This window comes from Saimiri boliviensis, chromosome 1, assembly GCF_048565385.1.
Source record: "Saimiri boliviensis isolate mSaiBol1 chromosome 1, mSaiBol1.pri, whole genome shotgun sequence".
Classification (NCBI taxonomy): Eukaryota; Metazoa; Chordata; class Mammalia; order Primates; family Cebidae; genus Saimiri; species Saimiri boliviensis.
The window spans coordinates 126,214,620-126,240,199 of record NC_133449.1 but is presented as its reverse complement, the minus strand read 5'-3'; the positions used below and the strand labels follow the sequence as shown (position 1 = coordinate 126,240,199).

Genomic DNA, 25,580 nt, shown 5'->3' with positions numbered 1-25,580 from the left:
TCCTTGGTGGGACCAGTTGGGTGTGGGGTGGGGCCTTGATCTGAGCCAGCCCCTAGTTTCCACCCTAGGTTCTCCTCACTGCTGATGGCCTAAGTGATGTCTGTCCTGGGAGTGGGGTATTGCAGTTACCCCAGGAATCCCTGGATTATGGCTCAGATTCCATATGGCTCCATCCTTTCACCTTTCCTAGCTCAGGTTTCTGTGGAGAGGAGAGTGGCAGAGGTGACTGGTTCCTGAATCGTATAGGCTCTCATTGCCACCATGTTGGAAAGCAGACTCCAGACCAAACCAAGGAGCAGGCCCAATGGCCGAGAGGTAGTGTGCCTCCTCCCATTCCTCAAATCCCTTCTGCTCTGCTACCCCTTCTGCTGTGCCCCTCACTCCTAGAGCCTCCTTCACTCCATCTTTCCCCTTCTGCCAAGGCCTTGAGTCCTCTCATCTCTCCTCATTGCTCTTTCCAGACTAGCCTGTGGTCCTCAGGCTTTGGGATGAAGCTGGAGGCTGTCACCCCATTCTTGGGCAAGTATCGTCCCTTTGTGGGTCGCTGCTGCCAGACCTGCACCCCCAAGAGCTGGGTGAGTGATAGTAGGGCCGGGCCACAACCAGGAAGCTTGGTTCTGGGAGCCAAAGCTCTGGGAAGCTGCTTCCTTTGTGTCCCTCCGAGCTTGGCTCTTCCCTGCCCCATGCCTCTGCTTCTGTCTTTCAGGGGAATGGATGCACTGGTATTGGTTGTGTGGTTGGGCTATGGCTTGCTCCCAGGCCTGGGAGAGTTGGGTGGGGGAAGTGCAGAGGCACCTAAGTGGTGATAGGGTGTGCTCAGAGGGCTGGGGTCTCATCATGCCTGGGTGAGTTTTGTTGTTCAGTTGTGGGGACATCACCCACTCAGACTTCCCCAGCCCTTGGTGCATGCTTGAAGAACTCTTTTTTGGTTCATGCCATGTGATGGTGGTGAGGGCTCCCAGATTTCTGATGAAGACCCGGGCTCCATGTTCTCTGCTGTTGAGAAGATAACTTCTTGGAGACTTTCCTATGCCACTCTGAAAGAGGATGATTCTGTACAGGATACAGCACTTCAATTTTGAGCATGGGCCCCATTTTCCTAGGCCAGCACAGGATCTGGGATCAAATCCCTTTTGGGCAATATCGTGCTATAATCTTTTCTCCTGGAAGACTTAGCAGGCCACCAGACAGAGACCAGAGGGGCAGCACAGTGGCTTTTCTTTGCCAGTTTGCAATGGCCCTCCAGGACATGCTATCTCTCCCCGTCTCTGGCAGGAGTCCCTCTTCCACAGAAGCATAAGGGACCTAGGCTTTTGCAATGTGATCCTGGTGAAGGAGGAGAACACCAGGTAGTCAGAGCTACAGAGTGGAGCAGGGTTGGGGACAGGACCCCTTGGGTACAGGGCTTTTGGGGCCCTGATTTTAGGTGCCATTTTCTTCCTCTGATAGAAATAGAAGGGCCCTGTCCTCTGTTTCATACAGAAGTCTGCAGGGAGGGGCACTTGGAGCTCTCCTGCAGTTCCTTCTGTGAGCATGTATGGATTGCCCACCATGTGTCAGGCCTTAAACCTGTACCCGAGTCAGCAGGGTGAGGGGTGGGAATGGGGCACAGGTGAGTAGGCTGTTCCTTTTCCTGCTCAGGTTTTCCTGAGACATGAGACTGGGGTATGGTTCCTTTCTGATTGAATAGCCCTCTGTGAGCCCTACTGGAGGTGGGCCCTCTCTGAATGATCTTCCCTCCTTCTTTGGGAGTTGTGCCCAGGTTTCGGGGCTGGCTGGTTCGGAGGCTCTGCTATTTCCTGTGGTCCCTGGAGCAGCATATCCCTCCCTGCCAGGATGCCCCACAGAAGATCGTAGAAAGCACTGGGTAAGGTGGCAAGGACTGGGGTCTGGCTGGCACTTCTGGGATCCTGAATGGGATGAAAATGACTCTAGGTAGGGTTGGTTGAGAGGGCAGGCTGTGGCACAGCTTCTAGAGCAGGAGCTTTGCCTGGGACTCTTCCTTAAAGAGGAGGGTGAAGACTGGAGGCTGTGCCCTGCCCCAGCTGATACCACTTCTCCCAATCCCCTCACAGGGTACAGAACCTTCTCTCAGGGAGGGTACCAGGAGGTGCTGGGGAAGGCCAGGTACCTGACCTTGTGAAGAAAGAGGTACAGCGCATTGTGGGTCACATCCAGGCCCCACCCTGTCCCTTCCTGGTCAGGTAACTGTGCTGAGGGGCACTCACCCCTCGGTTGGGGACTCTGTCCTTCTGGAGAGTGGGTGTTGGCCAGGCTTGGGGAAGTGCTGGACTTTCCTCCTGGGGAGCTGGAGAGTGTTTACCAGAGTGGGCTGTGGCTGACTTCACCACTGCCTCCCGTCCCCACATTCCCCCAGCATAGGTCTGAGTTTCTGTTAGATGCAGGGCACTGTTCCAGGGAAACGAAGGGGTAAACAGTGATACATGTGGCTACAAGAAGGAAGGAGCAGGGCTTAGACAGAATACCAGGAAGGGGATGAAGATACTGTAAGCCAGGGCCAAGAGGAGGAAAAGGAGCCAGGCTTGGGGACTCTCATTTCATTTCTAGTCCCTTGATCTGCCTCAGCCATCAGCCTCCCTTTCTGTGTTTCCTTCCTTCCAAGCCTAGCTGAGATTCCAGGCTCAGGGTGCTAATAATGCTCTTGTGAGGGAGTCATAGGCACAACTCCCTGCTGTCTGCCTTCTCTTTGCACCTGAGCAGGCCAGCATTGCCAGAGAAACACACCAGTGGACTGGTTTCCTTGCTAAGTGCAAATGTCAAAGGGACACATGGCACTCTCCAGGGCTCCCACCCGATGTGCTCCTTCTTGGACTTACCCATTGTCGACTGATGCCCCATGTCATGCTTCACAGAAAGATAAAAGCCATCACATGGGACTTGCTGCTTATCCACCATACCTCCCTGCTACCTACAGCTATGTGTCTGTCTTCAGTTAAAGGTTCCAGGTCGGTGTGGTGGCCCAGGCCTATAATCCCAGCACTTTGGGAGGCCAAGGTGGGTGGATCGCTTGAGCCCAGGAGCTCGAGACCAGCCTAGGCAAAATAGACCAGCCTGGCAACCTCGTCTCTCCAAAAAATTAGCCAGGTACAGGGGTGTGTGCCTGTGGTCCTAGCTACTTGAGAGGCTGAGGTGGGAGGATTGCTTGAGCCAAGACAGAGGATGTAGAAGGCAGAGGATGTAGTGAGCCAAGTTGGTGCCATTGTGCTCAAGCCAGGGCAAGATAGCAAGACCCTGTCTCCAAAAATAAATAGAGCTGTTCCTCCTATTGAGCTGGGGAGACAACCCCACCTGCCTGCCCACCAGGGACTTCCCTCCTGCAGTTATCCCCTTTCCTTCTTCTATTACTAATTCTTCCCTGTTATTTTACCTTTCCTGGCACTTTGCAAAGACCAGGGTGGGTTCAGCCTGGGAGAGGCTTGGTCCTCTTGTGTCCTTTAGAGTAAATGGAGGCAGATGCTCTGATTCTCATGTGAGGTAGCTGCACCATGAGGTCTTGGGAGAGTAGCAGCATCTGGTGGGCATGAACTCTGGGTCAGAACTTACAGTCCCAGCACTGCTACTTCTTAGTATTCTCTACCATGAAGCAGTTCTGTAGCTTCCCTGAGTCTTACTTTTCTCTTTTGTAAAATGATGATAGTGATGGGGCCTGCCTTAGAGGAGCTCTGGGCAGCCCTCCAAGGTGACTTGGGGCTGAGCATCGCCCCTTGCTGCACCTCAGCCCCGGTGTCACTCCCAGGCTGTTCAGCTGGGCGCTGCTGCGGTTTCTGAACTGCGTATTCCTGAATGTGCAGCTCCACAAGGGTCAGATGAAGATGGTCCACAAGGCTGCCCAGGCGGTAAGGCCTGCCCTCCTTTGGGATGGGGATGGCAGGAGCAGAGAAGCAGAGGAGCAGAGGCTGGGCCAAGCCCTTAAGTCAGGAGTAGTCCCCATCTGGTCCTGCTTCCTGGCCTCTCTGCTCCCAGCCATACAGCAGTGCAGTCCCCATCAGCTGGTGGGAAAAATCCACTGCTCTTTGCCGACCTTCCCTTTGTGTCTCACGGTCCTGCTCCCACGGGGCTTCCTCTAATGTCTTTTCATCATGGTCTTAACAACCATTAAGTCAGTGCGTCAGTGCAGTTACCTTAGAAGTTTTGGAAAGGCTCCTTTGCTTTTGGGAAATGTGCTCAGATGAAGAACTCTTCAGCTGAGCCCTCCCTCCCTCCGGGGGTGCCCTGGGTTTTTGGTTGCTTGTGTCCTCAGAGTGGGGCAGGCTGGCACTTCCCTCTGGCTCTTCCCGGAGCAGGGCTCACCGCTTGTCCTCCTCTCTACTCACAAAACCCTCCTGGATGGGATCCTGCTGCCCTTTGTGCTGCTCTCCCAGGGCCTGGGTGTGCTCCGTGTGGCCTGGGACTCCCGTGTCTGCTCCCCTGCCCTCAGGTAAAAACCTTGTGTCTGTAGACACACATGGGAGAAGTTGCAGGCTGGGGTCGGGTGTGTATTGGGGTGTGTTGGCGGCAGCTCCCTGCCAAAGGCCTTCTTCCTGGCTTCTCTGTTCCCAGCCACACAGCAGTCTAGCCTGTGGGGCTTAGATGGAGGGGTCAGCCACAGGCCCTAGGGCCATGGCTTCGCCTCAGTGTATTCAAGTAGGACACAGTCTATTCCTGGGGGAGCTGAGACTCTTGCTGGTTTGAAAGATTATGATGCATACAGTTTTCTAGCAATTTTCTTTGTTTCTTTTTACAGCATTGTCTTTGCTGTACTCTTGCTGATGGCTGCTAGATTTTTATTTGTTTCCCTACTTGATAATATTAGTGATTCTGATTTCAGTTTTTCTTTGTTTTGCTTTTGTTTTTTTCCTCATGTAACATTGGTAAAGGATCCAGGAATATGACACAAAGGTGGAATAAACATTAATTTTGTGCAAAAAAAAAAAATTCTCATCTTCAGAGCCCGTTGCCTTATCAGGCTCTGCCCTATGTCCCACAGAACTCTGCTGAGGAAGCTTGGGGGGCTTTTCCTGCCCTCAGAGGCCAGCCTCTCCCTGGACAGCTCTGAGGGCCTCCTTGCAAGGGCTGTGGTCCAGGCGGTGAGTGTCCCCACAGTTATGTATGGGCCAGGCTAAGGGGACAGGGGTCTGCTTCTGCACTGGCCTTAACACCTCTTCTGTCCCTTCCTATTCCAGGTCATAGAGCAGCTGCTGGTCAGTGGGCAGCCCCTGCTCATCTTCCTGGAGGAACCTCCTGGGGCCCTGGGGCCACGGCTGTCAGCCCTGGGCCAGGCTTGGCTGGGATTTGTGGTAAGGGCAGTCCAGGCGGGCATCATCCCAGATGCTCTGCTGGTACCAGTGGCTGTCACCTATGACGTGGTTCCGGATGCACCATGTGACATATACCATGTGAGAATCATGTGAGACCCTCCAGCCCCTTGGGCAGAGGCTGATAAGGCAAGGGGCCCCTAGGTGGACACCAGCTCCAGACAGAAGGCACAATATTGTGTCCTGTGGCTGAGTCCCTCTTAGAGCTTCGGGGGCTTCAAAGGACAGGTCCTTGAACTGTCCTATCTCTCTGGGTCAGCCAGTTTCCAGGGTCCTTCATTCCAAGCGAGGGTCTGCACCTGAGCTGACCTCCTTCTGTGGGACCTCGGGGCCATCTGAAGAAAATGCAAGTCATCTTGCAGCACCTGCCAGGGCCCTTACCATCTTCTCATTTCATCCTCTGAAGACCTTGATAGGGAGGGATTTTCCCTGTTTGATGAAGAAAAGAGGAACTTGGGGAGGGCAAGGTCATGCACCAGTACAGCCTGAGACAAAACTGAGCAGGCTGGGACCTGAGGATACCCCTGGAGAGCAGGATGGGGTGGGAAGCCCTGATGTCCACCTGAGAGCAGTGCTTCCGGTGAGGCTGTACAGTTATCCTCTCCCTCCTTGCAGACTTCAGCCCCCCTTGGGCTGTGGACAGGAGCTCTGGCTGTCCTGCGGAGCCTCTGCAGCCACTTGAGCAGCAGCCGTCAGATCTGCTCCCGGGTGCACCTAGCTCAGCCCTTCTCCCTGCAGGTATGGAGCCAGCTGGGGAAGGCTGGGAGTACCTGCAGGTCTGTCCTGGGCCTCCTGGCAGCCTGGCCCTCAAAACTACTGCAGGGATAGCCTTGCCTACTTCCAGTGGGCTGTCGGCAAGTTTCCTGGTTGGCCAGAGCAGGTCACTTAATAGCCTTGTCCTGGGCAGGAATACACCATCAGTGCCAGGAGCTGCTGGGGCAGCAGGCAGACCCTGGAGCAGCTGCTGCAGCCCATCGTGCTGGGCCAATGGTAGGGGCAAGGGAGCGTACGGCCTCAGGGGCAAGGCAGGCAGCCCGTCAGCATCAGCTCATGTATCCTCCGTAGACACAAACACACTAGCAGCCCTCCCTCACCAAATATCCTGGGGTGGTCTAGGATAGTTCCAGGCACTCGCCTTGCTAACAGTCTGAGTGTGGGATACGGCACAGAGGCCTGGAAGGGGCTGGGGTTTATAAATGCTATCTTCTGCCCTGGGACTGGGATGGGGGATACACCCTCACCTTTCAGAAAGCCCTGGGCTTCCTCACAACTGTTTTTAGATTGGTGCCTTCATTTTGTGATCTCTGTCTCTGTCCCAGTACTGCTGTCCCAGACACTGAGAAGGAGCAGGAGTGGACCCCTATAACTGGGCCCCTCCTGGCCCTTAAGGAAGAGGACCAGCTCCTGGTCAGGAGACTGAGCCATCACGTCCTGAGTGGTGAGGGTGAACCAGATCTGGGCCTTTGGGGGTGGGTCCTTGAACTGTCCTATCTCTCTGGGTCAGCCAGTTTCCAGGGTCCTTCATTCCAAGCGAGGGTCTGCACCTGAGCTGCCCTCCTTCTGTGGGACCTCGGGGCCATCTGAAGAAAATGGAACCCTCCTCCTGCAGGAGGAGCAGGGCAGCCAGGGCCGGTATGAGGGAGCAGTTAATTGCATGGACACAGACGATGGCCTGAGCACAGGAGGCCGCAGCTGCTTCCCAAGGTCACACCCAGCCCTGCCTTCTGAGTAGAGTCTCCCTGGCTGTGGATGGGGATGGTGTTGACTGAATGGAATGATACGTGTAAGGGGCTTAGCACAGCGCCTGTGCAGAGGGCCCTTATAGGGAGATGCATCAGTATCTTCTCTAGTGCCCCTGTGTGGTGGAGGCTGTGGGTTGGTGTGTGGGCCCCGTGATGGGACCCAGGGAAGAGCCCCCAGGTCCTGGCCTGGCTCTCTGCCTCTGTGTGATAAATTAACTGCTCTGGGCATATGTTGCCCCTCCCTGGGGTGGAGTGGGGATGTCTGATAATGGAGGGACCAGGCTGCTGGGCCTCAATGCCTGACCAGCATCTCCACCTGCTGTCCTGCCTCACCCCACCCCAGCCAGTGTGGCGAGCTCTGCCGTGATGAGCACAGCCATCATGGCGACGCTGCTGCTCTTCAAGCACCAGAAGGTAGGGGGTGCAATATGGTGGGGACCTCAGTGGGCGGGGTGTGGCCCTCCTGCTCAGCCCTGCTCTACCCACCCAGGGCGTGTTCCTGTCGCAGCTCCTGGGGGAGTTCTCCTGGCTGACGGAGGAGATACTGTTGCGTGGCTTTGATGTAGGCTTCTCTGGTCAGCTGCGGAGCCTGCTGCAGCACACACTGAGTCTGCTGCGGGCACACGTGGTCTTGCTACGCATCCGCCAGGAGGACTTGCTAGTGGTGCCGCGGCCCGGCCCAAGCCTCGCGCACCTGGCACGGCTGAGTGCCGAGCTGCTGCCCGTCTTCCTGAGTGAGGCTGTGGGCGGTGAGTCTTGAGGGGTAGGTGGGATGTGTGCGCAGGTGTTAAGGGAACAGCTCCTTCCTCATAATGGTCCCTCCTTCCCCAGCCTGTGCGGTGCGGGGGCTGCTGGTAGGCAGAGTGCCGCCCCAGGGGCCCTGGGAGCTGCAGGGCATAGAGCTGCTGAGCCAGAACGAGCTGTACCGCCAGATCCTGCTGCTGATGCACCTGCTGCCGCAAGAGCTGCTGCTGCTGCAGGTCAGGCCTCCCCCATGGCCCACTTGGTCCTAGGCCTTCCTCTCTTAGTGGTAGGAATGGCCATCCCTGCCCAAGCACCACCTCTGAAGTCTCTTGGGTGGGTCTGGCCTTGCCCTGCCATTGGCTCGGCCCCTGCCCATGTGCCCAGGCTCGCCTGAGGCCACATGGGTCCCTTTTTCTCCCTAGCCCTGTCAGTCTTCCTACTGTTACTGTCAGGAGGTGCTGGACCGGCTCATCCAATGTGGGCTCCTGGTTGCTGAGGAGGTAGGCAGGGCCATTGGAGACAAGACCCGTGCCTGGGGCCTGGCCTCTTCCAGCCTCCCACCCTGAGTGCCAGCTGCCACAGACTCCTCCTCTGCCCTATGTGTGCTGTGGGGGTGGGAAGCCCCTGGCCTTGCAGTGGGGAAGCCTAGCTCGCACTGCACCTCTGCACCCTGGGCCTTGGGATATGGCCACCTATGCCCTGAGTCTGTGTACGTCTCTCTGGACAGCACTGGCATGTGTGCCTCTGAACTCCTCTGCACACCTCCTGTTCCACAAGTTTCTTGGCCACAGGGCTGCTGCCATTGAGGGTGGGTGTGCACTTCTTCTGACTCTGCAAGTTGGCCCAGCAGGTGCTGTGTGGCATGGCTCTGGGCATCCTCTTGGGCACTCCAGATCTGGTTTTACTGGATTCACCTGCATGTACCTGGTCTGGGGGTGTAGGGTTGATCCCTGGCCAGCTTGTCAGAGAACAATGGTTCCATGGCCCTCAGACCCCAGGCTCCCGAGCAGCCTGTGATACAGGGCGACAGCGAATGAGCCGAAAGCTGCTGTGGAAACCAAGTGGGGACTTTACTGATAGTGACAGTGATGACTTCGAAGAGGCCGAGGGCCGGTACTTCAGGGTGTGTTGGGAGAAGCTATCCCTGGAGGGAGGTGGTAGGGAGGCTGTGGGGAGCTGCACTCATCCCGACCTGTCCTCTCCAGCTTAGCCAGCAGTTGCGCTGCCCAGATTTCTTTCTTTTCCTCTGCCGCCTGCTCAGCCCAGTGCTCAAGGCTTTTGCACAGGCTGCCGCCTTCCTCCGTCAGGGCCAGCTGCCAGATACTGGTAAGGCCCTTCTTCCCCTGCAATCCTCAAGGCAGGCTCTTGTCTGTGCGGGGCCCCAGATCTAGGTCTCTCTTCTGCAGAGTCTGGCTACACAAAGCAGCTGTTTCAGTTCCTCCAGGCCACCGCCCAGGAAGAAGGGATCTTTGGTGAGTCCCAAGGAGTCAGCCAAGGCTCCTGGAGGCAGGGGTGTGTTTGCTGGTGGCTGCTGCCCCCTGCCGGACAGTGACAGCCCACTCTAGGAATGATGGCTGCGGAGTACCACGGGTCTTCTGTCGAGTCTGAGCTCTATCCCTCCCTAGGCTCCTTCTTTATACAAAAGGAGAGGAGCCTGTGCCCAGTGGCTCCCTGTCCTCCCGACCTAGAGCCTTCACTTCTGTCTTCTTTCCAGAGTGTGTGGACCCAAAGCTCGCCATCAGTGCTATCTGGACCTTCAGAGACCTAGGGGTAAGAGGAACCAATGTCACCATCTTCCTGTCCTCCTGTTCCCACCCCAATAGAGCTGCTCAAGAAAACCCAGCTATGTTTCCATCACCCCACAGGGCTGGCCTGATGGTGCCTCATTAAGACCCTGGGGTTTACCTGGTGTCTGCCAGCAACAGGTGGTGATGGGTTGGAGAAGGTGGGATGGCTTTCCTGCCTCTTGGTCTCCCAAATCACTGACTCATCCTTCTAGGTGGGGTATTGGGGCTGCTTTGAGGCAGCATTTGCACTTAAACAGAGGCCTAAGGGGCCAGAAGTCTCAAGACAGGTTTCTGGGGGACAGGCCTGGCCCCTGGGCCCTATGGACACAACCCCTGTGGTGAGGGCACTCACGGCCCATCTTCCATGGCCCAGGTTCTGCAGCAGATGCCGAGCCCTGCAGGCCCCAGGCTCCACCTGTCTTCTACTTTTGCCAGCCGGGACAATCAGGAAAAACTAGAACAGTTCATCCGGCAGTTCATTTGTAGCTAAACTGTGAGGTGGAGCCTGTGCTGAAACTTCTCAGCTCCAGAACACAGCTGTGTCCTAGAGCCAGAAGACAAGACGGGAGGCTGCAAACTCTTAGCTGGTCTATAAAACCATTGAGGCTTGGTTGTCCCTTGCCATTTCTTGTTTTCTCCCTCCTTTGATATAATAAACAAGAAGACTGGTCGTGTTGTCTTTTCCCAAGCCCAGCAGTATCTTTTTGGCATACATGTATGTGTGTATTTGCCTTCTTCCCCAGTCCCACAGTGCCCCCACTTGTCCCATGAAACAAAGCCCAAAAGAAGACAAACAGTAGCAGAAGCCAAGCTGCTGCTTTGGCCCGACGAGTTTATTGAAGAGAGTTTTCTTTCTCCCTTCTACCTAGAAGAAGAGGCTTGCAGGGCTGGCCCCTGCGCACACCTGGCATTGGGCCTTTCCCTGGGCTAGGCTAAGTGGGAGCAGATGCCCCCCTCCTATGTCGAGGGCCTGAGCAGGAGCCATCACACCACCTTGTTGATGATGACACCTAGTTCTTCAATCTCACACTGGACTTCATCCCCCTTCTGCAACAGAGCAGGAGGCCGTGAAGGTGTCAGCCCTTCTGTCAGACACACATACATACATGCCAGCCTGTACTTCTCCAATCTGAGCCAACCCTGCCAGGCCTTTGGGGCCTTTCCTCTCTTTCCTTTTCGCTAACCTACCTTGAGAAAGACAGGAGGTTTCCTGAATACACCGACACCTGGGGGGGTCCCAGTCAGGATGACATCCCCTGGGTAAAAGGTGACAAACCTGGAGAAAAGCAACAGGACCCAGTGAAACCAGGGCTGACTGAGCTGGCCATGGCCAAGGGTGGAGGGCTCGCATCAGCCTCCACATGTGTGGCAGGTGAAGCGGCGCCGGCAGGACAGGCCCTGTCACTCACTGGGAGACCCACGCTATCAGCTCCTCTGTCTTGAACACCATCTGGTTGGTGTTGCTGCTCTGGACCACTTCCCCATTCACTCGGCAGCAGATCTTTAAGTTGTGTGGATCTGAAATGCAAAAATGGTACCTCGGAGTTATCCCTTTTCCCCCCTCAGCTCCCTATTTCATAAACACAACTGTAGGGGGACTTCATGACTTTCCAGGTGACAAAAAGGCTTTGTGCCTACACTGACTCAGTGCTCTACGTTAGAACTCTCTATATAGACATTGGCCTTCTCAGGCCTCCCTGTATCCCCACCAAGAGCACCAGGCAGTAGTCACTTGGATGAGTTGAGAGGCTGTTCCAGACTGAAGGGGGAGAAAAAAATGCCTAGGCTTTTTGTCTTGGAAAAAAAAAAAAGGGCATCTGTCTACAGTATAGGATGACACTTGTAGATACAAAGATGACTTGGCAGGGCCAAGTGTAGTGGCTCATGCCTGTCATCACAGCACTTTAGGAGGCCAGGGCAGGCGAGGATTGATTAAGCTAAGGAGTTCAAAACCAGCCTTGGGAATGTAGTGAAATAATAAAAACAGCCAGGCGTGGTGGTGCATGCCTGTAGTCCCAACTACTCAGGAGGGTGAGGTGGGAAGATCGCTCAAGCCCAGGAGGTTGAGGCTTCAGTGAGCTGAGATTGTGCCGTTGCACTCCAGCCTGGGTGACACAGAGACCCTACCTCAAAAACAAAACAAAACAAAAAGCCTCAACATTGATAGAGCAGTGAGGTAATGGCGCAAGCAGGGAGTGAAGCCTTGTGTACTGGAAGCTGGCGGGGGATGGATTACCGTGAGAGCATCCTGGCTAACCAGCACTTTTAACTGTTTTGCTGGTGGTCTTTGTGTTCTATCCCCTTAAGTAGAGCATCTGAAACACAACTTAACTTTGCCAAGGACTCTGCACGGGGTGCTTTGAGGCACTGGGGTTTTCAGCATCCTGGCAAGGCTGCCCCTCATGGACACCCCCCACCTTCACCATGGTTGTGCGTGGCTGTGCGTTAGAGGCTACGCTCTGCTCTCTGGGCCACTGCCTCTGTCCTGGCACGCTCTCCTCACTGTGTGTGGTCAGTGCTGTTGTTTCCACAGTGGCTGGCTGAGTCCTACTGGCTCTCATCTCCTGTACTGCGGAAAATGCCTGGGCCTTGCGATAGTTGTGCTCCATGATGCTCAACTTAAAGGTTGTTCCAGATAGTGGCAGCCACAGGAAGCCTGATCCACCCATTAGCTCAGAGTTCTTTGTAATTTACTTCATGCATGGTTTCATATCCTCTGCAGTCGAGTTTCCTCTAGGGGGCTTGGGAAGGAAGCCCATGGGAGAACTCATGGCTGAGGATAAGAGACTTGCCCTGTATGGAGTCAGCAGTGAAAAGGCAGCCAGGGAGGGCAGGTGCACAAGTACTGAACCCACACTCCTCCCTGGAGTGCTGTTCATCTGTGCAGTGGTAGGCACAAGGGGGCAAGGACCAGGGACCTACCTGCTACACTGTCCTTGGTCACCAAGGCAGGGCCCAGAGGGCAGAAGGTGTCGAAGGTTTTTCCCAGCAGCCACTGTTTCCCATTGCGTCTTGTTAGCCAGTCACGAGCACTCACGTCATGAGCCACAGTGAAGCCAGCCACATGGGCCATGGCATCTGTGGCCTATGGGGGCAGGGGATTTGGCCATACAGGAGGTGAGATCACAGGTGACACCAACCCCTATAGCAAAGGATCTCAAAGCTGTTATCCCATGTTAGTAGCCAGAGCCAGCCAAAGGTGGGTGAAGGGCAAGGCAGCGTCAGGAGCAAGGAAGCTGACCGCTTCCTAGTGTCAGGGACAGCTGGCACTCGTGTGTTGGTGAGTGAGGTCAGCACTAGGAGAGGCAGGAGCTGGGGCTGGCCTGGGAGCCCACCCTTTCCACCTCACCTTGATGTGCTTGCCTTTCTTTCCAATGACCACGGCCAGCTCCACTTCCCAGTCTACCTCCTGTAGGGTGGGAGAGAAGCAGTGAACCGCAGTGGCCCCTGGGCCCATTATTTATGCTGAGAGGCTGCACACCGTGGATCTCTGTCAGTATGGCTTGGCTGCCAGCCCATGTTTGCCATCACCAGGAACCAGAGCCATGTGAATGACAAGGGAGGTGTGACTTATAGACCCATACATTCATTTTGGGCAGTGGCAGGCAGCGTCATGGGACGTAGGCACAGGTCCCCACCCCACTGTGACTGCAGAATAGCAACACGTGTGTCCAGGGGTCTGAGTTTAAGTCACTCTGGATACCTGCAACAAAGGATAAATATGAAGTAATACCACCTACCAATATGTCACTGCACTGTGTGTCAGGCACTACTCTAAGTGCTTTAATGTGTTAACTCACTTTAGTGAGAAAAAGATTGACATTCCATAAAGGCCTTGAATAAACAACAAAAAGGAAAGGCACATGGCCACAAAACATGAAAAATGCTCAGCCTCTCCCATAGTTCATAAAGTATAGCTACAAAGTTCACATATTTAGCTTTAAAATTGGCAGCTCTTTCTAATGATAGTAAGCAGAGTTAGTATAACTAAGTATACCTGACATCCAGATGTTGGTCTCTAATACCCCTCCCCTCTAAGAAGCACCAGGTTCCTTGGGAAAAATGGCTAATTCCAGGTCCAAGACAGACAGTATATGATAAGCTTGGAACGTCTTGGCCAGAAAGCAAATATATGCTGAAAGCGATGGGGATGGAAAAACTTGAAGGTCCCTTACTGGCCAAATTGAGGTCACCTGAAGAATGTAAATTGTGGGTTACAACCAACTGAATAAAACCAAGGAATTCACAGTGATATTGAAGACATAGGAATAAAGAGGGAGGCGGCTTTTTTTCATAGAAGAATACTGGCTAATAAAAACAGAAGGCATGATTTAGAAAAATCATTGTCCTTGGTGTGTGGTGGCTCCCACGTGTAATCCCAGCACCTTAAGAGGTTGAGGTGGGTAGATTACCTGAGGTCAGGAGTTCAAGACCAGCCTGGCCAACACAGTGAAACCCCATCTCTACTAAAAATACAAAAAATTAGCTGGGTGTGATGGTGCATGCCTGTAATCCCAGCTACTAGGGAGACTGAGGCAGGAGAACTGCTTGAACTTAGGAGGTAGTGGTTACAGTGAGCTGAGATGGTACCACTGCATTCCAGTCCAGGTGACAGAGCAAGACTGCATCACAAAAAAAGAAAAGTCAAGTCATTGTTTTCCATCCCCGAATGCAATAATGGATTCAGGAAGGATGGTAAGGAAGACCATAGGATACTGGATGAGAAGCCATGGGACAATAAGATACTTATGTGATCTCAAACTACCACCCATAGATTGCTTACTAATTATAAAAGAGGAAATGCATCTTCACAATGGAGGGACCGAGTGAATATCAGGTAAACCAAGTGGTCAAATTCTGGGACCACTGACATGAGCCTTCCAGCAGAATGCAATGGGAAATGTATAATGTCTTCTTTGTAGACCTGATAAAAATGCTTACCCTGACACTAATCATGAAGAAACAACCAGACAAACCCAGGGTGTGAAATGTGCTGAGACACATGAATGGTTCAGGGAAAGGGCAGGGGGGATTGTTTGAAATCAGGAGTTGGCAAACTATTGCCAGTTCACCGTCTGCTATAATGAAGTTTGACTGGAACACCACCATTCATTTCTGTATCATCCCTGGTGGTTTTCACACTGCAAGAGCAGAACTGAAATGTTGCAAAACAGACCATATGACACTCAAAGACTAATATTTACTAATTGGCCCTTAATATGGTTTAGCTCTGTTTCCCCACCCAAATCTCATCTTGTAGCTCCAATAATTGCAACATGTTGTGGGAGGGACCCGGTGGGGGATGAATGAATCCTGGGAGCAGGTTTTTCCCATGCAGTTCTCGTGGTAGTGAATGTGAATCTCAAGGGATCTGATGGTTTTAAAAAACGGGAGTTTCTCTGCACAAGCTCTTTTTTGCCTGCTGCCATCCACCTAAGATGTGACTTGCCCCTCCTTGCCTTCTACCATGATTGTGAGGCTTCCCCAGTCACATAGAACTGTAAGTCCAATTAAACCTCTTTCTTTATGAATCATCTAGTGTCAGATATGTGTTTATCAGCAGTGTGAAAACAGACTAATACAGCCCTTTAAAAAAACAGTCTATAGAACCCTGTTCTATATTGAAACCACTACAAATATACAACTGAATATAGTGTGTGGCTTGGCTGATCAGCGAGCAATAAAGTAACCAAATGAAAAGTCACCTTTGGGGCAGTCAGCAGTAGTTCCGATTGGGAATTGGGACAATATGATTTCATATTAAATATTATTCAAGTTAATCTTCTTGGTTATGATAATGGTGATAATGGTCATGAAAACTGTTGTCCTTATTCTTAGAAGATGGCTATTTAAGTTTCTATAACTAAATTGTCTTAATATTTGGAATGTGTTTTAAAAGGTCCCCTCCACTCTACCCCCTGCAAAAAAGAAAAAAAAGTATGTGTTTGCATCTGGAGGACAGGGAGAAGGCAACGGAGAGGAAGCAAATATGGCAAAATGTTTACAGTGAAACCAGGTGAAAAGTGTATGAGTGTTCACTGTATTATCTTTTCAGCTTTCCTATAATTTCCAAGACATTTCTAAAATAAAAATTTGAGAGAAAAAGTAACCAGTGTTAGTAAGTGCATGTACTACTGATGGATATGTAAGTTGCTTTTACAATTTCTTTAAAGGCCAATTAACAGATTTCCTCAAAAGTTTTGAAACATTGCCTATAGTTTGTCATATTCAAATTCTAAGTGTTTATTCAAAGGAAATAATAATGTTTTAATGGACACGCAAAGTCTTTTCTACATAAGGATGTTCACTGTAACTATTTATAGAAGACAAAAACTGGATACAACTATCCAGCTGTAAGGTACTTGGGAATATAAACTACCCTGTACAACAGAAAACTTCACAGTAATCTAAAACACGTCAGGGAGAGTATTTAATGACATGAAAAAATGCCCCAGATGGAGTCTTAAGTTAAAGGTAAGTATATGTACAGTATAAATATATACAGGAGTGGAGAAACACTGGGAAGATAGATAGCAAAACATTAATATTGCCCTGGCAGTGGGTATACACATGACATAATTTTTAAATGTTTATCTCTATTTTATTAATTTTCTACAATGCAGGTGTATTGCTTTTGTAATTGGGAAAACATGTACATTAACTTTATTTCCAAGGCCAGTGTTATTACTGTGTATAATCGCCTAGAGTTTCTGTTGAATGCATTATTGAGTGAGGGGTGGCTCCAGTAGGCTGAATACTGAGCTCAGAACGCCCTTCTGGTGGGACCAGTGACTAGGGAGAGCAGTGGGGAGGCACTGACCTGGCTCTCTGGTGGGAGGACCACCTCATCATAGGGCCCCACGATGGAGCTGGCAAACTTGCTGAAGATGATGGGCTCCTTGGGCACAGGCATGTTCAGTTCTTTGCAGTGGTCCACATAATTCATGCCCACACACACCACCTTATCTGGCCGCGTGACCGGAGCCAGGAAGGTAACCTCCGACCGTGGTAGGACTGGCAACTGGGCAGCCAAGGCTCTGTAGAGACCAGAGCAAGTGAGACGGTCTGGCTGGGAACAGGTTGCAAATCCCGGGCAGGCTGGGCAGATCCTGCAGCAGCTACAGGTTTTGCTTTTTGAAATGATTTCCTAGCTCTATCAACCATCAGAGTCAGTGTGAAAATCAAGCCCAGCTATTGTCCTTTGATATCAGAGCAGGGCTGTTATTTATCCAGTGTTGATTTCCTCTTCCCTTTAGGTAACTCATGTCCATGTAAGATAATTCAAAAGATACAAATTGGAATACATGGAGAGGTTTCCCTTTCTGGTTACCCCATTCCCCTGGCTCTTCACTGCTACTCTATAGATATTCTTCTCACACCCTTTTGTATGGAAATGATAGCACACTAGACCTTTTAAAAAACAACTGATTTTGGAGATCTCTCCTTAACAATATGTAACAATACATAGAGAGCTTCCTCTATTTTTCTTGTGGCTACATATTACTGCTTTATAGAGATATACCCAAGTCCCTAATGAAGGGCATGGAGGTTGTTTCCAATCTTTGCAGAATATGGCAATATGGGAACAAACAGTTAATGATACTGTGGGCTGGGAAATATTTGTATTTTTTCCCATTTTAATAGATGAAAATGACATCTTTAAAGTGTTTTTAATTTATTGTTCATCAACTCCTTAGACCAGATTCTACAGGGCTCCAGGCTTCAGGGACACTCTCACCTAATCTAGTCCAAACCCAGGAACGATTGTATTGTAGAAAACCTCTTTGCAGTCCTCTCTCCTTGCAGGATCCAGGAGTCTAAATCACTCCCCTAGCTGCGTAAGATGCCTTTTAGGACCCCTAGTCCCAGACCTGTCAGTCAAGGACTCCACTCCCACAGGAGGCAATATGATGAAGTATAGAGTCCTGGTTCCAGCACCAAATGTATGGCCTTGGGATGGTTAATTACCTCTCCTAGGTCTCAGTTTTCCCCTCTGAAAATTGAAGATGTTGTTATATAAGATTTCTAGGCATCTTTAAAGAGAACAGGTGGGAAAGGAAAGTGGGGTTACTCTGATCACTTGCAAAAGAGCTACTTGTTGGTGCCGTTTCCCAGAGCAGGGATGAGGTGGGAGGGTGCAGGGGCACCAGGGCAGCTGCTTCAGGGCTATGCTGCCCACTTACTTACCTTCTTGCCACTGACAGGGTGGCTTCTCCCTGCTCGAGGAACTGTGTCATCATCCTGGGGATTGTGGGGTCAAAGGCATTGAGGCTGATAACTCCTCCACCATTCCCTGTTTCCAGGCCCAAATGAGGCCCCACCAGGTGGGGTGTCTGGAACTGCACTAGTCTCATGTCTCTGGATGGTTGAAAGGGCCACTTCTGAGCCTGCAGCAGACCTGAGAGCAACCTTCTTCTACCAGAGACCAGCATCAGAGCCTGCAAAGAAAAAAGCGGAATCCATGAGATGGAGGATCCCAGCGCCATCATCAGGATCCCTGAAATGCCTAGGGCTACAGCCCAAGGCCCTCTGCCCCATCAACTGTTCCCTGCATACCACATGGGAAGTGGTCCGGGCTTGTATTTTACCCTGCTGTACTTTATAAGGTGAAACTTTTCTAGAGGAGCAACTACTATGTGATAGGCACTAAGTCCCAGGGATTCCAGAGTTCCTTCAACCAGTGCTTTCTGAAAGTTCCCACTGTGCTTGGCTCTGCTGCAGGCATTGGGGAAACAATGTAGCTCAAACTCAGCCCTGCCATTCTCCCTGCAGAGGTCACAGACGTTAACAACTGACCTAAGATTCAGCTATCAGGACTAGTGCTGTGAAGATGATCAGGGGCCCCACTCTTGTCTAGTTTCTTCAGGAAGTGATATGAGCTGAACTGGGCTGAATGAGCAGGACCAGGAATTAGCTGAGTGGCAGTACAGCATGGGCAAGTGGCCGCTGGTGAAACTGGCTTCATAGCGGCCATAAGCAATTTTTAAAATGCTAATTTATTCCTGTTAACCTCCTACTTAAAACGGTTTCCACTGGCCACATGATCAAGCTAGATCCAGTCTTCTAGGAGCAGCACCCCACCTGCCTCTCCAGATAATAATTCTTTCTTTTCTCCCGATAGAGAACAAGTTGCCTGAGGGAAGAGGCTGCAGACCAATAGCAAGGTCTGGGTCTGACAGGCATCACTTGGTCGTCCCCTCCCTGGGTTCAGGGACCATGTCTGTCTCTTTCACTGCCTAGCACTGTGCCTGCTGCACACAAGGCTCTCAGTGACTTTCTGCTGAATGAATAAATGACAGAAGCAGGGCCTTGACTTTTCACTACTTGGGAAAGCTTAGTGCTTGTTAACTTCAGGAAACATGGCTGTGCCTTTCCTCCTCAAATCACCAGAAAGTATCCACAAGGGCCGGGCACGGTGGCTCACACCTATAATCTGCAGCACTTTGGGAGACTAAGGTGAGTGGATCACTTGAGGTCAGGAGGTCAAGATCAGCCTGGCCAACATAGTGAAACCTCATCTCCACTAAAAATACAAAAAATTGGCTGGGAGTGGTGACTGGCGCCTGTAATCCCAGCGACTAGGGAGGCTGAGACATGAGAATCACTTGAACCCAGGTGGCAGAGGTTGCAGTGAGCTGAGATCATGCCATGGCACTCCAGCCTGGGTGACAGAGCACCTCCACCTCAAAAAAAAAAAAAAATCATCCACAGGGCTCAGGTCCTGTTTTGAGTCCAAGGCTCCACTTAAAGACAAACACTACCCTTTTGTTTTTTTCCTTAATCCAAGTCTGGCCTCTATTCCTTACCATATAGTGCCTTCCCTGAATTGCTCCTTGCTCTTACAGTAAAGTTGTTTGTATAGCCTTCTATGCCCCAAAATGTGGAGGCAGCTGAGCGCCAACCTCTTGGTCCTCACCTGGATAATTCAATCTGCCTTGTTCAGTTAAAGACTCCTTAGACTTACGTAACCACTGTTGTGGCCCGCCAATCTGACCAGAAAACCGAGGGCTTTGAGTTCCCCGCCCTGCTGTCTTACACAAGCACCAACTGTGCCACTGTCAAAAGGCTGCTTGAGCCAAACTGCACACGCTGAGACAGTCCACACCCCAAAATAATGGTAACTGCTGCCGCTGAATGCCAACTATTAAGTGCTCTACCTACAATGCCTGATTTAATTCTTGACAATTGTGGAAGGTAGGTACTGTTAGCCCCAAGTTAGAGACGAAAAAAATTAAGGCTTAGAGAGGCTAAGGAATTTGTCCAAGGCTACGCAGTCCTAGAGATAGGAGGGGAAGGAGCTGAGATGTGAATCCAAGTCCGGATGACACTGAAGTCCTTGGTTCAGGGCTTATAAAGCAAATCATCCCCCATCCCCCCAACGATATTTTAACCCAGAGTGTTGTGAGAAGTGGCGACCTTCCGTAGGAAATCCTCCAAAGGCCCTAAAGATTGTGGTGAGAAGCAGGGACCTCCACAGGAGATCCTCCAGAGGACCTAAATGCTAACATCCATGCGTGGGGGAAACTACAGGCGCCCTCTGGCTGTTGCCTCAGGGACAAGGCTGGTTACCTTAACCCCGGGTTCCACTGACTGCGTCCACCCCACAAGACATACAGGCAGGTTCATTCCAACCTTACAGCAATCCCCTCAGGTAGAGCGCCCTCTTTTTACAGAAGGGGGCACTGACTCTCAAAGGAGCGAAGTCCTTTGACTTCGAGCCCAAGTCACGAGCCCAAGGTACCCGTCAGAAAGTGGCCCTGGGGTGTCTGCGGCAACCCCTATGTCACGCACGCAGCCCGAGCTCAATCCAGCTCTGCAAGAGTCAGTGCAAAGGGGCGGTGACCTGAGGTGGAAACAGCAGCCTCCATCTTCCAAAGCCTGAGACGGTAGTGTGCACGTCGGATCCCAAACAATAATCCACTCGCCCGGAAACCCCCAGTTTCCCTATATGCCCAGCTCCGTCCCCTGCAGTTAGTGAGCGCTCACACGGTTCCACACCGTCAGTGTGGTCGGAAGCTGCTGGGGACCCGGTTCCAGTTCTGGCCTCGGCGCGAGACGCGCGCCATGGACACCCTTCTGGCCTGACCCAGCCAGACCCAGTCTACCTGGGGGCGGCAGCCGGTCCTCCGGCGCCCAGTTAGGGCTCGCGGGGCCGAAGGTTAAGGGCGGCGGGCGCCTGAGCACTGGCACCAGTGACTGGGACCAGCCGGGAAGCTGAAGCAGCCCCGACAAACCCAGAGCCTCGGGCCCGGATCACTCCAGCGAGAGGCGGACGCGTCCGGTGACGTCACAGGCAATGGCCACTAGGCAGGGCGCCAATCCTGAGGGCCGGGCCCAACGCTAGCCGGGCGTTTACGGGTGAGTGTACGCCTCAGGACGTAGTCCGGCGCCTGGCGCGTTCTGCGAAGTCGCTCGCTCCCAGAGAGACCGTGCTCTTGCCCGAGCCCGAGAGTGGGCGCTGCCCGAAAGTTTTCCCTAAGCGCCTTGCTGGCCTCACCCAGTGTCGGCCCTGTTCTGGGCCTGGCGCCGTTCTCATTGCTGGGGAAAGTGGTGGAGGAGACCAAGGCAGCGTGCTGGGTGGCAGAGATCTGTGGCTGCTGATTGTGACATAGGTCGTTGAGGAGGGGAGGGATGACTGCCCTGTTTTACTTACGGGGAACTTGGGACCAGAGCTGTTTTCCCAGGGTGACACAGGCAGTGAGTAGTGGAGCTGGCATTGCTGACCCCAAAGCCCAGCGTTTCCCAGCCTCTCAGCAGCCCGGCCTTCAGCTGCGCTGCTGGGCGCAGGTGGGCAAGTGGGGAAACGAGGCTCCATCCCCGGCAGAGGGCAGGCACACGGAGCAGCGGCTGGACTCCACAGACAGCTACAGCTAGCCCTTCAGCTGCTGGCTTTGAAGAGTGTGAGGGGCTCTGGGCAAGAGACCCCCACATTGCTCAAGGACCAGCTCATCAGGGGGTTTACTTGTCCCAGGAAGGAGTCTGGATCTTGCTTAAGTGCACAGGAGACCGCTGGAAGGTCCTTACCGGCGTGCCATGGCCCGACTTGTATTTGAGAAGTTTTTCTCTGGCCACTCCTGTAAAGGAAGGAAGGGTGTCTCGGGTGAGTGGTGCGGGTGAGAACAATGGTGGTGTGTGGCGGAGAGGGTGAGTGTCCAGAGATGTTCAGGAGGAAGAACTGACAGCTCTGGATGACAGGAGGTGAAAGTGGGAAGGATGTCCAAGGCCGACTCCTGGGGATCTCTAGGCGGGTAGGTGCAGGGCCATTCACGGAGACAGGGCTTCTGGAGGAGCAGCTGGTCTGGGGAGAGGATGGTGAGCTGTTTTGCATGGGACATCCAAAGAACATTGCATGGTGGGCACTTGGAGACATGGGTCAGGAGCTTGGGACTTCAGCCTGACTTGCAGAAGGAGGTCACCACAGATACAGAAATGGAACCTGTGGGGGTGGCTGTGACCAGGGGGATGCGCTGAGGAGAACCTGGCACAAGCGTTTCACTAAGCCATAGTGCCCAAAGACTTTCTGAAAAGATAAGTTACAGCCTGGAAGAAAATATCTGCAAAGCATATATTTGATAAAAGACTTGTATCCAGAATATAGAAAGAACACTTAAAAGTCAATAGATAAAATCAAACAATTCAGTTTTTTAAATGGACAAAATATTTGAACAGACACTTCACCAAAGAAGACATACAGATAGAAAATTAGGACATGAAAAGATGCTCAGCATCATTAATCATTAAGGATATGCAAATTACAAGCACAATGTGACAGCATCTCACACCTACTAGAACGGACAAAGAAGACTGATTATACCAAGTATTGGCAAGAGTGTGGAGGACCTGGGACTTCTTGTATACTGCTGATGGGTTCATAAAATAGTACCACCACGATGGAAAATCATTTGGCAGTGTATGAAGAGAGTTAAACATACACCTACCATATGATCTAGCCATTTCACTTGTGACAATTGACAGTATTGAATTTTACCTTTGCCCTTTGCTCCTAGAAATAGTGAAGGTTAAGGAATCCCTCCACTCTTTGGTTCCAGAAAAGACCCTACTGGAAAGAACCAGTGACTTTCCATATAACTTGGATAAGACTCCCAGATGCTCCCTTGTTTATTCATTACCAGGCCAGACGCAGACCCTCTAAATTCCCATTCTTGGCTTCATAAATGATTAGCTGGACTGCTTGTCCCCACGCATCAATAAGAACACACTGCTTGTAACCAAACTTTGGTTCAGATTCTCTCCTCCAGGCCCTGAGCTTTGGCCCACCAGCAGCTTGTGGCAACCCACAGCCCTCCTGAGAGTCCCTCCTGAGAACAGGCTGTCCTCAGGGAAAGACCTGCTGAATTGTGACACTCCTGCTTAGCCCACTTTTCCACAACAGTTCTTTCTAGCCAAGTTTACTCCTCCCTATACAAGATTAGCCACTTGCCTAACTCCTGAGACACTTGCTGATCACATGGGGAGCCCGAGAGTGGGCACACTGCAACGTTTCCCTATTGGAATAGTCCCCTCCACACGCCCACAACAGTCCTTTAGAATAAATTCTCTCCTTATGAAATCCAGATTTATGTTTTTTACCTGAGAATAGAAAAAATATGCTCATGCAAACATTTATACATAAATGTTCCCAGCAGACTTTGTAAAATCTCCAAACTCGAAACCATCCAGTTTTCCATTAACAGGTGAATGTGTGAACACTCTGTGTATATCCACACTAGAGAATACTACTCAGCAATAAAAAGGGACACATTGTTGATGCAACATGGATATATATCAAGATAGTTATTTGGAGTGAAAAAAGGTAGATTTAAAATGAGTATGTATGAGATTATTTCATTTGTATAGACTATCCTTGGGGGATACCTTCAAAGACCCGTAGCGGATGCCTGAGACTGCAGACAGTACCTAACCCTATATATGCCATGTGTTTTCCTATACATACCAGTGATCAAATTTAATTTAAAAGATGAAGTTAATCTGGTGCTACATGGCTGCAGCCAATCAGAATATGTTTTTGTTCATCTGTTCCACCCACAAATCTAATGCCTTTTCCACCCTAACCCCCTCACCAAAGACAGGAAAGGGGGAAATTGTCTAGGTCCAGCCACTATGGCAGGACATGCCACACCCTCTAGCCACACTGACTGACTGAGAGGGCAGGAAGACGATTCTTGCAGGACCAGTGTCTTCCCTGGGGTTTCACATGCATGTTGGGGGACAGAAATTTCTTTCTACTAAGGTTGCTGGAGGAGGGTGGAAACAAGTCTTGGGCTGCTGGTCGTCATCTTTTTAAAGGAAGAGGCTTCAGGAAGAAGACAACCAAACAGAGAAGCAGTATGGACACATGAGAGAACTAGAGGCCTGCCAATGTTGCTTTAGTACTTGGGTCCATTCATACTTTCCACGTGAGCCAACCCATGATCTTTTGGCTTACGCTCATTTCAGTTGGAATAAGGTGGAAACAAGGAGTCCCACTGGACAGAGCCCCTACCAACAAATCCACCTCTCTGTTCCCTCTAACAAACTTTCACCCCACAGGTTCCACCAGACTCTTTTAGGTTGGGGCTTATTTTGATCATAATTCCCATTTCTCAAAATGTCTTTGAATCTAGATTCCGTCAGTTAAGTATCCTTCATTCTTTATTGATTTATGACATCTGTTAGGCCAAGCCTGCCTTCTGTGTCATCCTTCAAGTTGGCGATGAAGAGATCGATGTGGAGGACAGAGCAGTGTAGCATGCCGTGCCCGCCTCCCTCAGGCTGTCAGCCCTTGAATCTTTCACACTGTCCCTGGTCTTCACAGAATCCCAGATTCCTATATTAGAAAGAACCTCAGGTTCCCCACTCACTCTATCCCAGCCTTTTGGCTCACATTTTCATCTATAGAGGTGGTGCCAGCCTTGGCCAGAGGAAAGTGGCCTGTCTGGTGAGTGTTCGTTGGCAGCTTCCAGCATCAATGTTCCTATTCTCCTGCCACTAGTGCCCAAATTGGACTTCTCCATTCTAGGCTGTGGTTTGCTGCAATGTTTAGCAAGACTTTATGCAACTGTCAAAGGGACACATGGCACTCCCCAGGGCTCCCATCCAGCCTGCTTCTTCTTGGACCTACCCACTGTCAACTGATGCTCCATGTCATGCTTCACAGAAAGATAAAAGCCATCACATGGGACTTGCTGCCTATCCACCATACCTCCCTGCTACGTACCGTTATGTGTCTATCCTCAATTAAAGCTGGTTCCAGGCAGGTGTGGTGGCTCAGTCCTGTAATCCCAGCACATTGGGAGGCTGAGACGAGTGGATCGCTTGAGGCCAGGAGCTCCAGATCAGCCTAGGCAAAATAGAACAGCCTGGCAACCTCGTCTCTCCAAAAAATTAGCCGGTACAGTGGTGTGCACCTGTGGTCCTAGCTACTCAAGAGGCTGAGGTAGGAGGATCGCTGGAGCCCAGGAGCAGAGGTTGTAGTGATCCAAGTTCATGCCACTGCATTCCAGCTAGGGCAGCAGAGCAAGACCCTGTCTCCAAAAATAAATAGAGCTGGTTCTCCTGTTTGGTTGGGGGGACATCCCCCCTGCAGTTATCCCATTTCCTTCTTCTATCACTAATTGTTTCCTGTTATTCTACCTTTCCTGGCAGTTTGCAAAGACCAGGGTGGGTTCAGCCTGGGAGAGGCTTGGTCCTCTTGTGTCCTTTAGAGTAAATGGAGGCAGATGCTCTGATTCTCATGTGAGGCACCTGCACCATGAGGTCTTGGGAGAGTAGCAGCATCTGGTGGGTATGAACTCTGGGTCAGAACTTACAGTCCCAGCACTGCTGCTTCTTAGTATTCTCTACCATGAAGCAGTTCTGTAGCTTCCCTGAGTCTTACTTTTCTCTTTTGTAAAATGATGATAGTGATGGGGCCTGCCTTAGAGGAGCTCTGGGCAGCCCTCCAAGGTGACTTGGGGCTGAGCATCGCCCTTGCTGCACCTCAGCCCCGGTGT

The 25,580-nt window shown here is 51.5% G+C and overlaps 2 protein-coding genes across 3 annotated transcripts; one reads left to right on the top strand and one right to left on the bottom strand.

Moving 5' to 3' along the window:
• Positions 1 to 258: 258 nt before the first annotated feature.
• Positions 259 to 10,276, top strand: GPAT2 (glycerol-3-phosphate acyltransferase 2, mitochondrial). The gene is made up of 21 exons (XM_039460671.2): positions 259 to 315; positions 462 to 575; positions 1,276 to 1,349; positions 1,763 to 1,867; positions 2,076 to 2,204; positions 3,758 to 3,857; positions 4,305 to 4,438; positions 4,988 to 5,087; positions 5,184 to 5,396; positions 5,931 to 6,053; positions 6,223 to 6,305; positions 6,635 to 6,753; positions 7,401 to 7,471; positions 7,548 to 7,806; positions 7,889 to 8,037; positions 8,224 to 8,301; positions 8,793 to 8,924; positions 9,007 to 9,127; positions 9,208 to 9,273; positions 9,516 to 9,571; positions 9,962 to 10,276. The coding sequence occupies exons 1-21, from the start codon at positions 262 to 264 to the stop codon at positions 10,076 to 10,078; spliced, it is 2,397 nt and encodes a 798-aa protein (XP_039316605.2). The 5' UTR covers positions 259 to 261; the 3' UTR covers positions 10,079 to 10,276.
• Positions 10,277 to 10,403: 127 nt separating this feature from the next.
• Positions 10,404 to 20,873, bottom strand: LOC120360408 (oxaloacetate tautomerase FAHD2B, mitochondrial). 2 transcript variants are annotated; one of them, XM_074403499.1, is made up of 8 exons: positions 20,694 to 20,873; positions 17,776 to 18,026; positions 16,409 to 16,625; positions 12,938 to 12,997; positions 12,511 to 12,673; positions 10,998 to 11,106; positions 10,777 to 10,864; positions 10,404 to 10,635 (listed from the first exon to the last, which is right to left on the bottom strand). In XM_074403499.1, exons 2-8 carry the CDS (start codon positions 18,018 to 18,020, stop codon positions 10,573 to 10,575), a joined length of 945 nt encoding a protein of 314 aa, XP_074259600.1. In that variant the 5' UTR covers positions 18,021 to 18,026; positions 20,694 to 20,873; the 3' UTR covers positions 10,404 to 10,572. The 2 variants fall into 2 exon arrangements, with proteins under 2 accessions (XP_074259600.1, XP_074259599.1); XM_074403498.1 differs by lacking the exon at positions 20,694 to 20,873 and adding an exon at positions 20,158 to 20,282.
• Between the last annotated feature and the right edge of the window lie 4,707 nt (positions 20,874 to 25,580).

What these genes read in the sequence shown, in the direction of transcription:
- GPAT2 (XM_039460671.2), top strand. Translation starts at nt 262, where the DNA reads ATGTTGGAAAGCAGACTCCAGACCAAACCAAGGAGCAGGCCCAATGGC. An exon ending in CCCTGTCCCTTCCTGGTCAG is followed by an intron (nt 2,205 to 3,757) that starts GTAACTGTGCTG and finishes TGTCACTCCCAG; the next exon opens with GCTGTTCAGCTGGGCGCTGC. An exon ending in GAGCCATCACGTCCTGAGTG is followed by an intron (nt 6,754 to 7,400) that starts GTGAGGGTGAAC and finishes ACCCCACCCCAG; the next exon opens with CCAGTGTGGCGAGCTCTGCC.
- LOC120360408 (XM_074403498.1), bottom strand. Translation starts at nt 20,214, where the DNA reads ATGAACCTGCCTGTATGTCTTGTGGGGTGGACGCAGTCAGTGGAACCC. An exon ending in CAGTGGAACCCGGGGTTAAG is followed by an intron (nt 18,027 to 20,157) that starts GTAACCAGCCTT and finishes TTTTCTTTGCAG; the next exon opens with GCTCTGATGCTGGTCTCTGG. An exon ending in TCCTCCCACCAGAGAGCCAG is followed by an intron (nt 12,998 to 16,408) that starts GTCAGTGCCTCC and finishes CCCACCCTACAG; the next exon opens with GAGGTAGACTGGGAAGTGGA.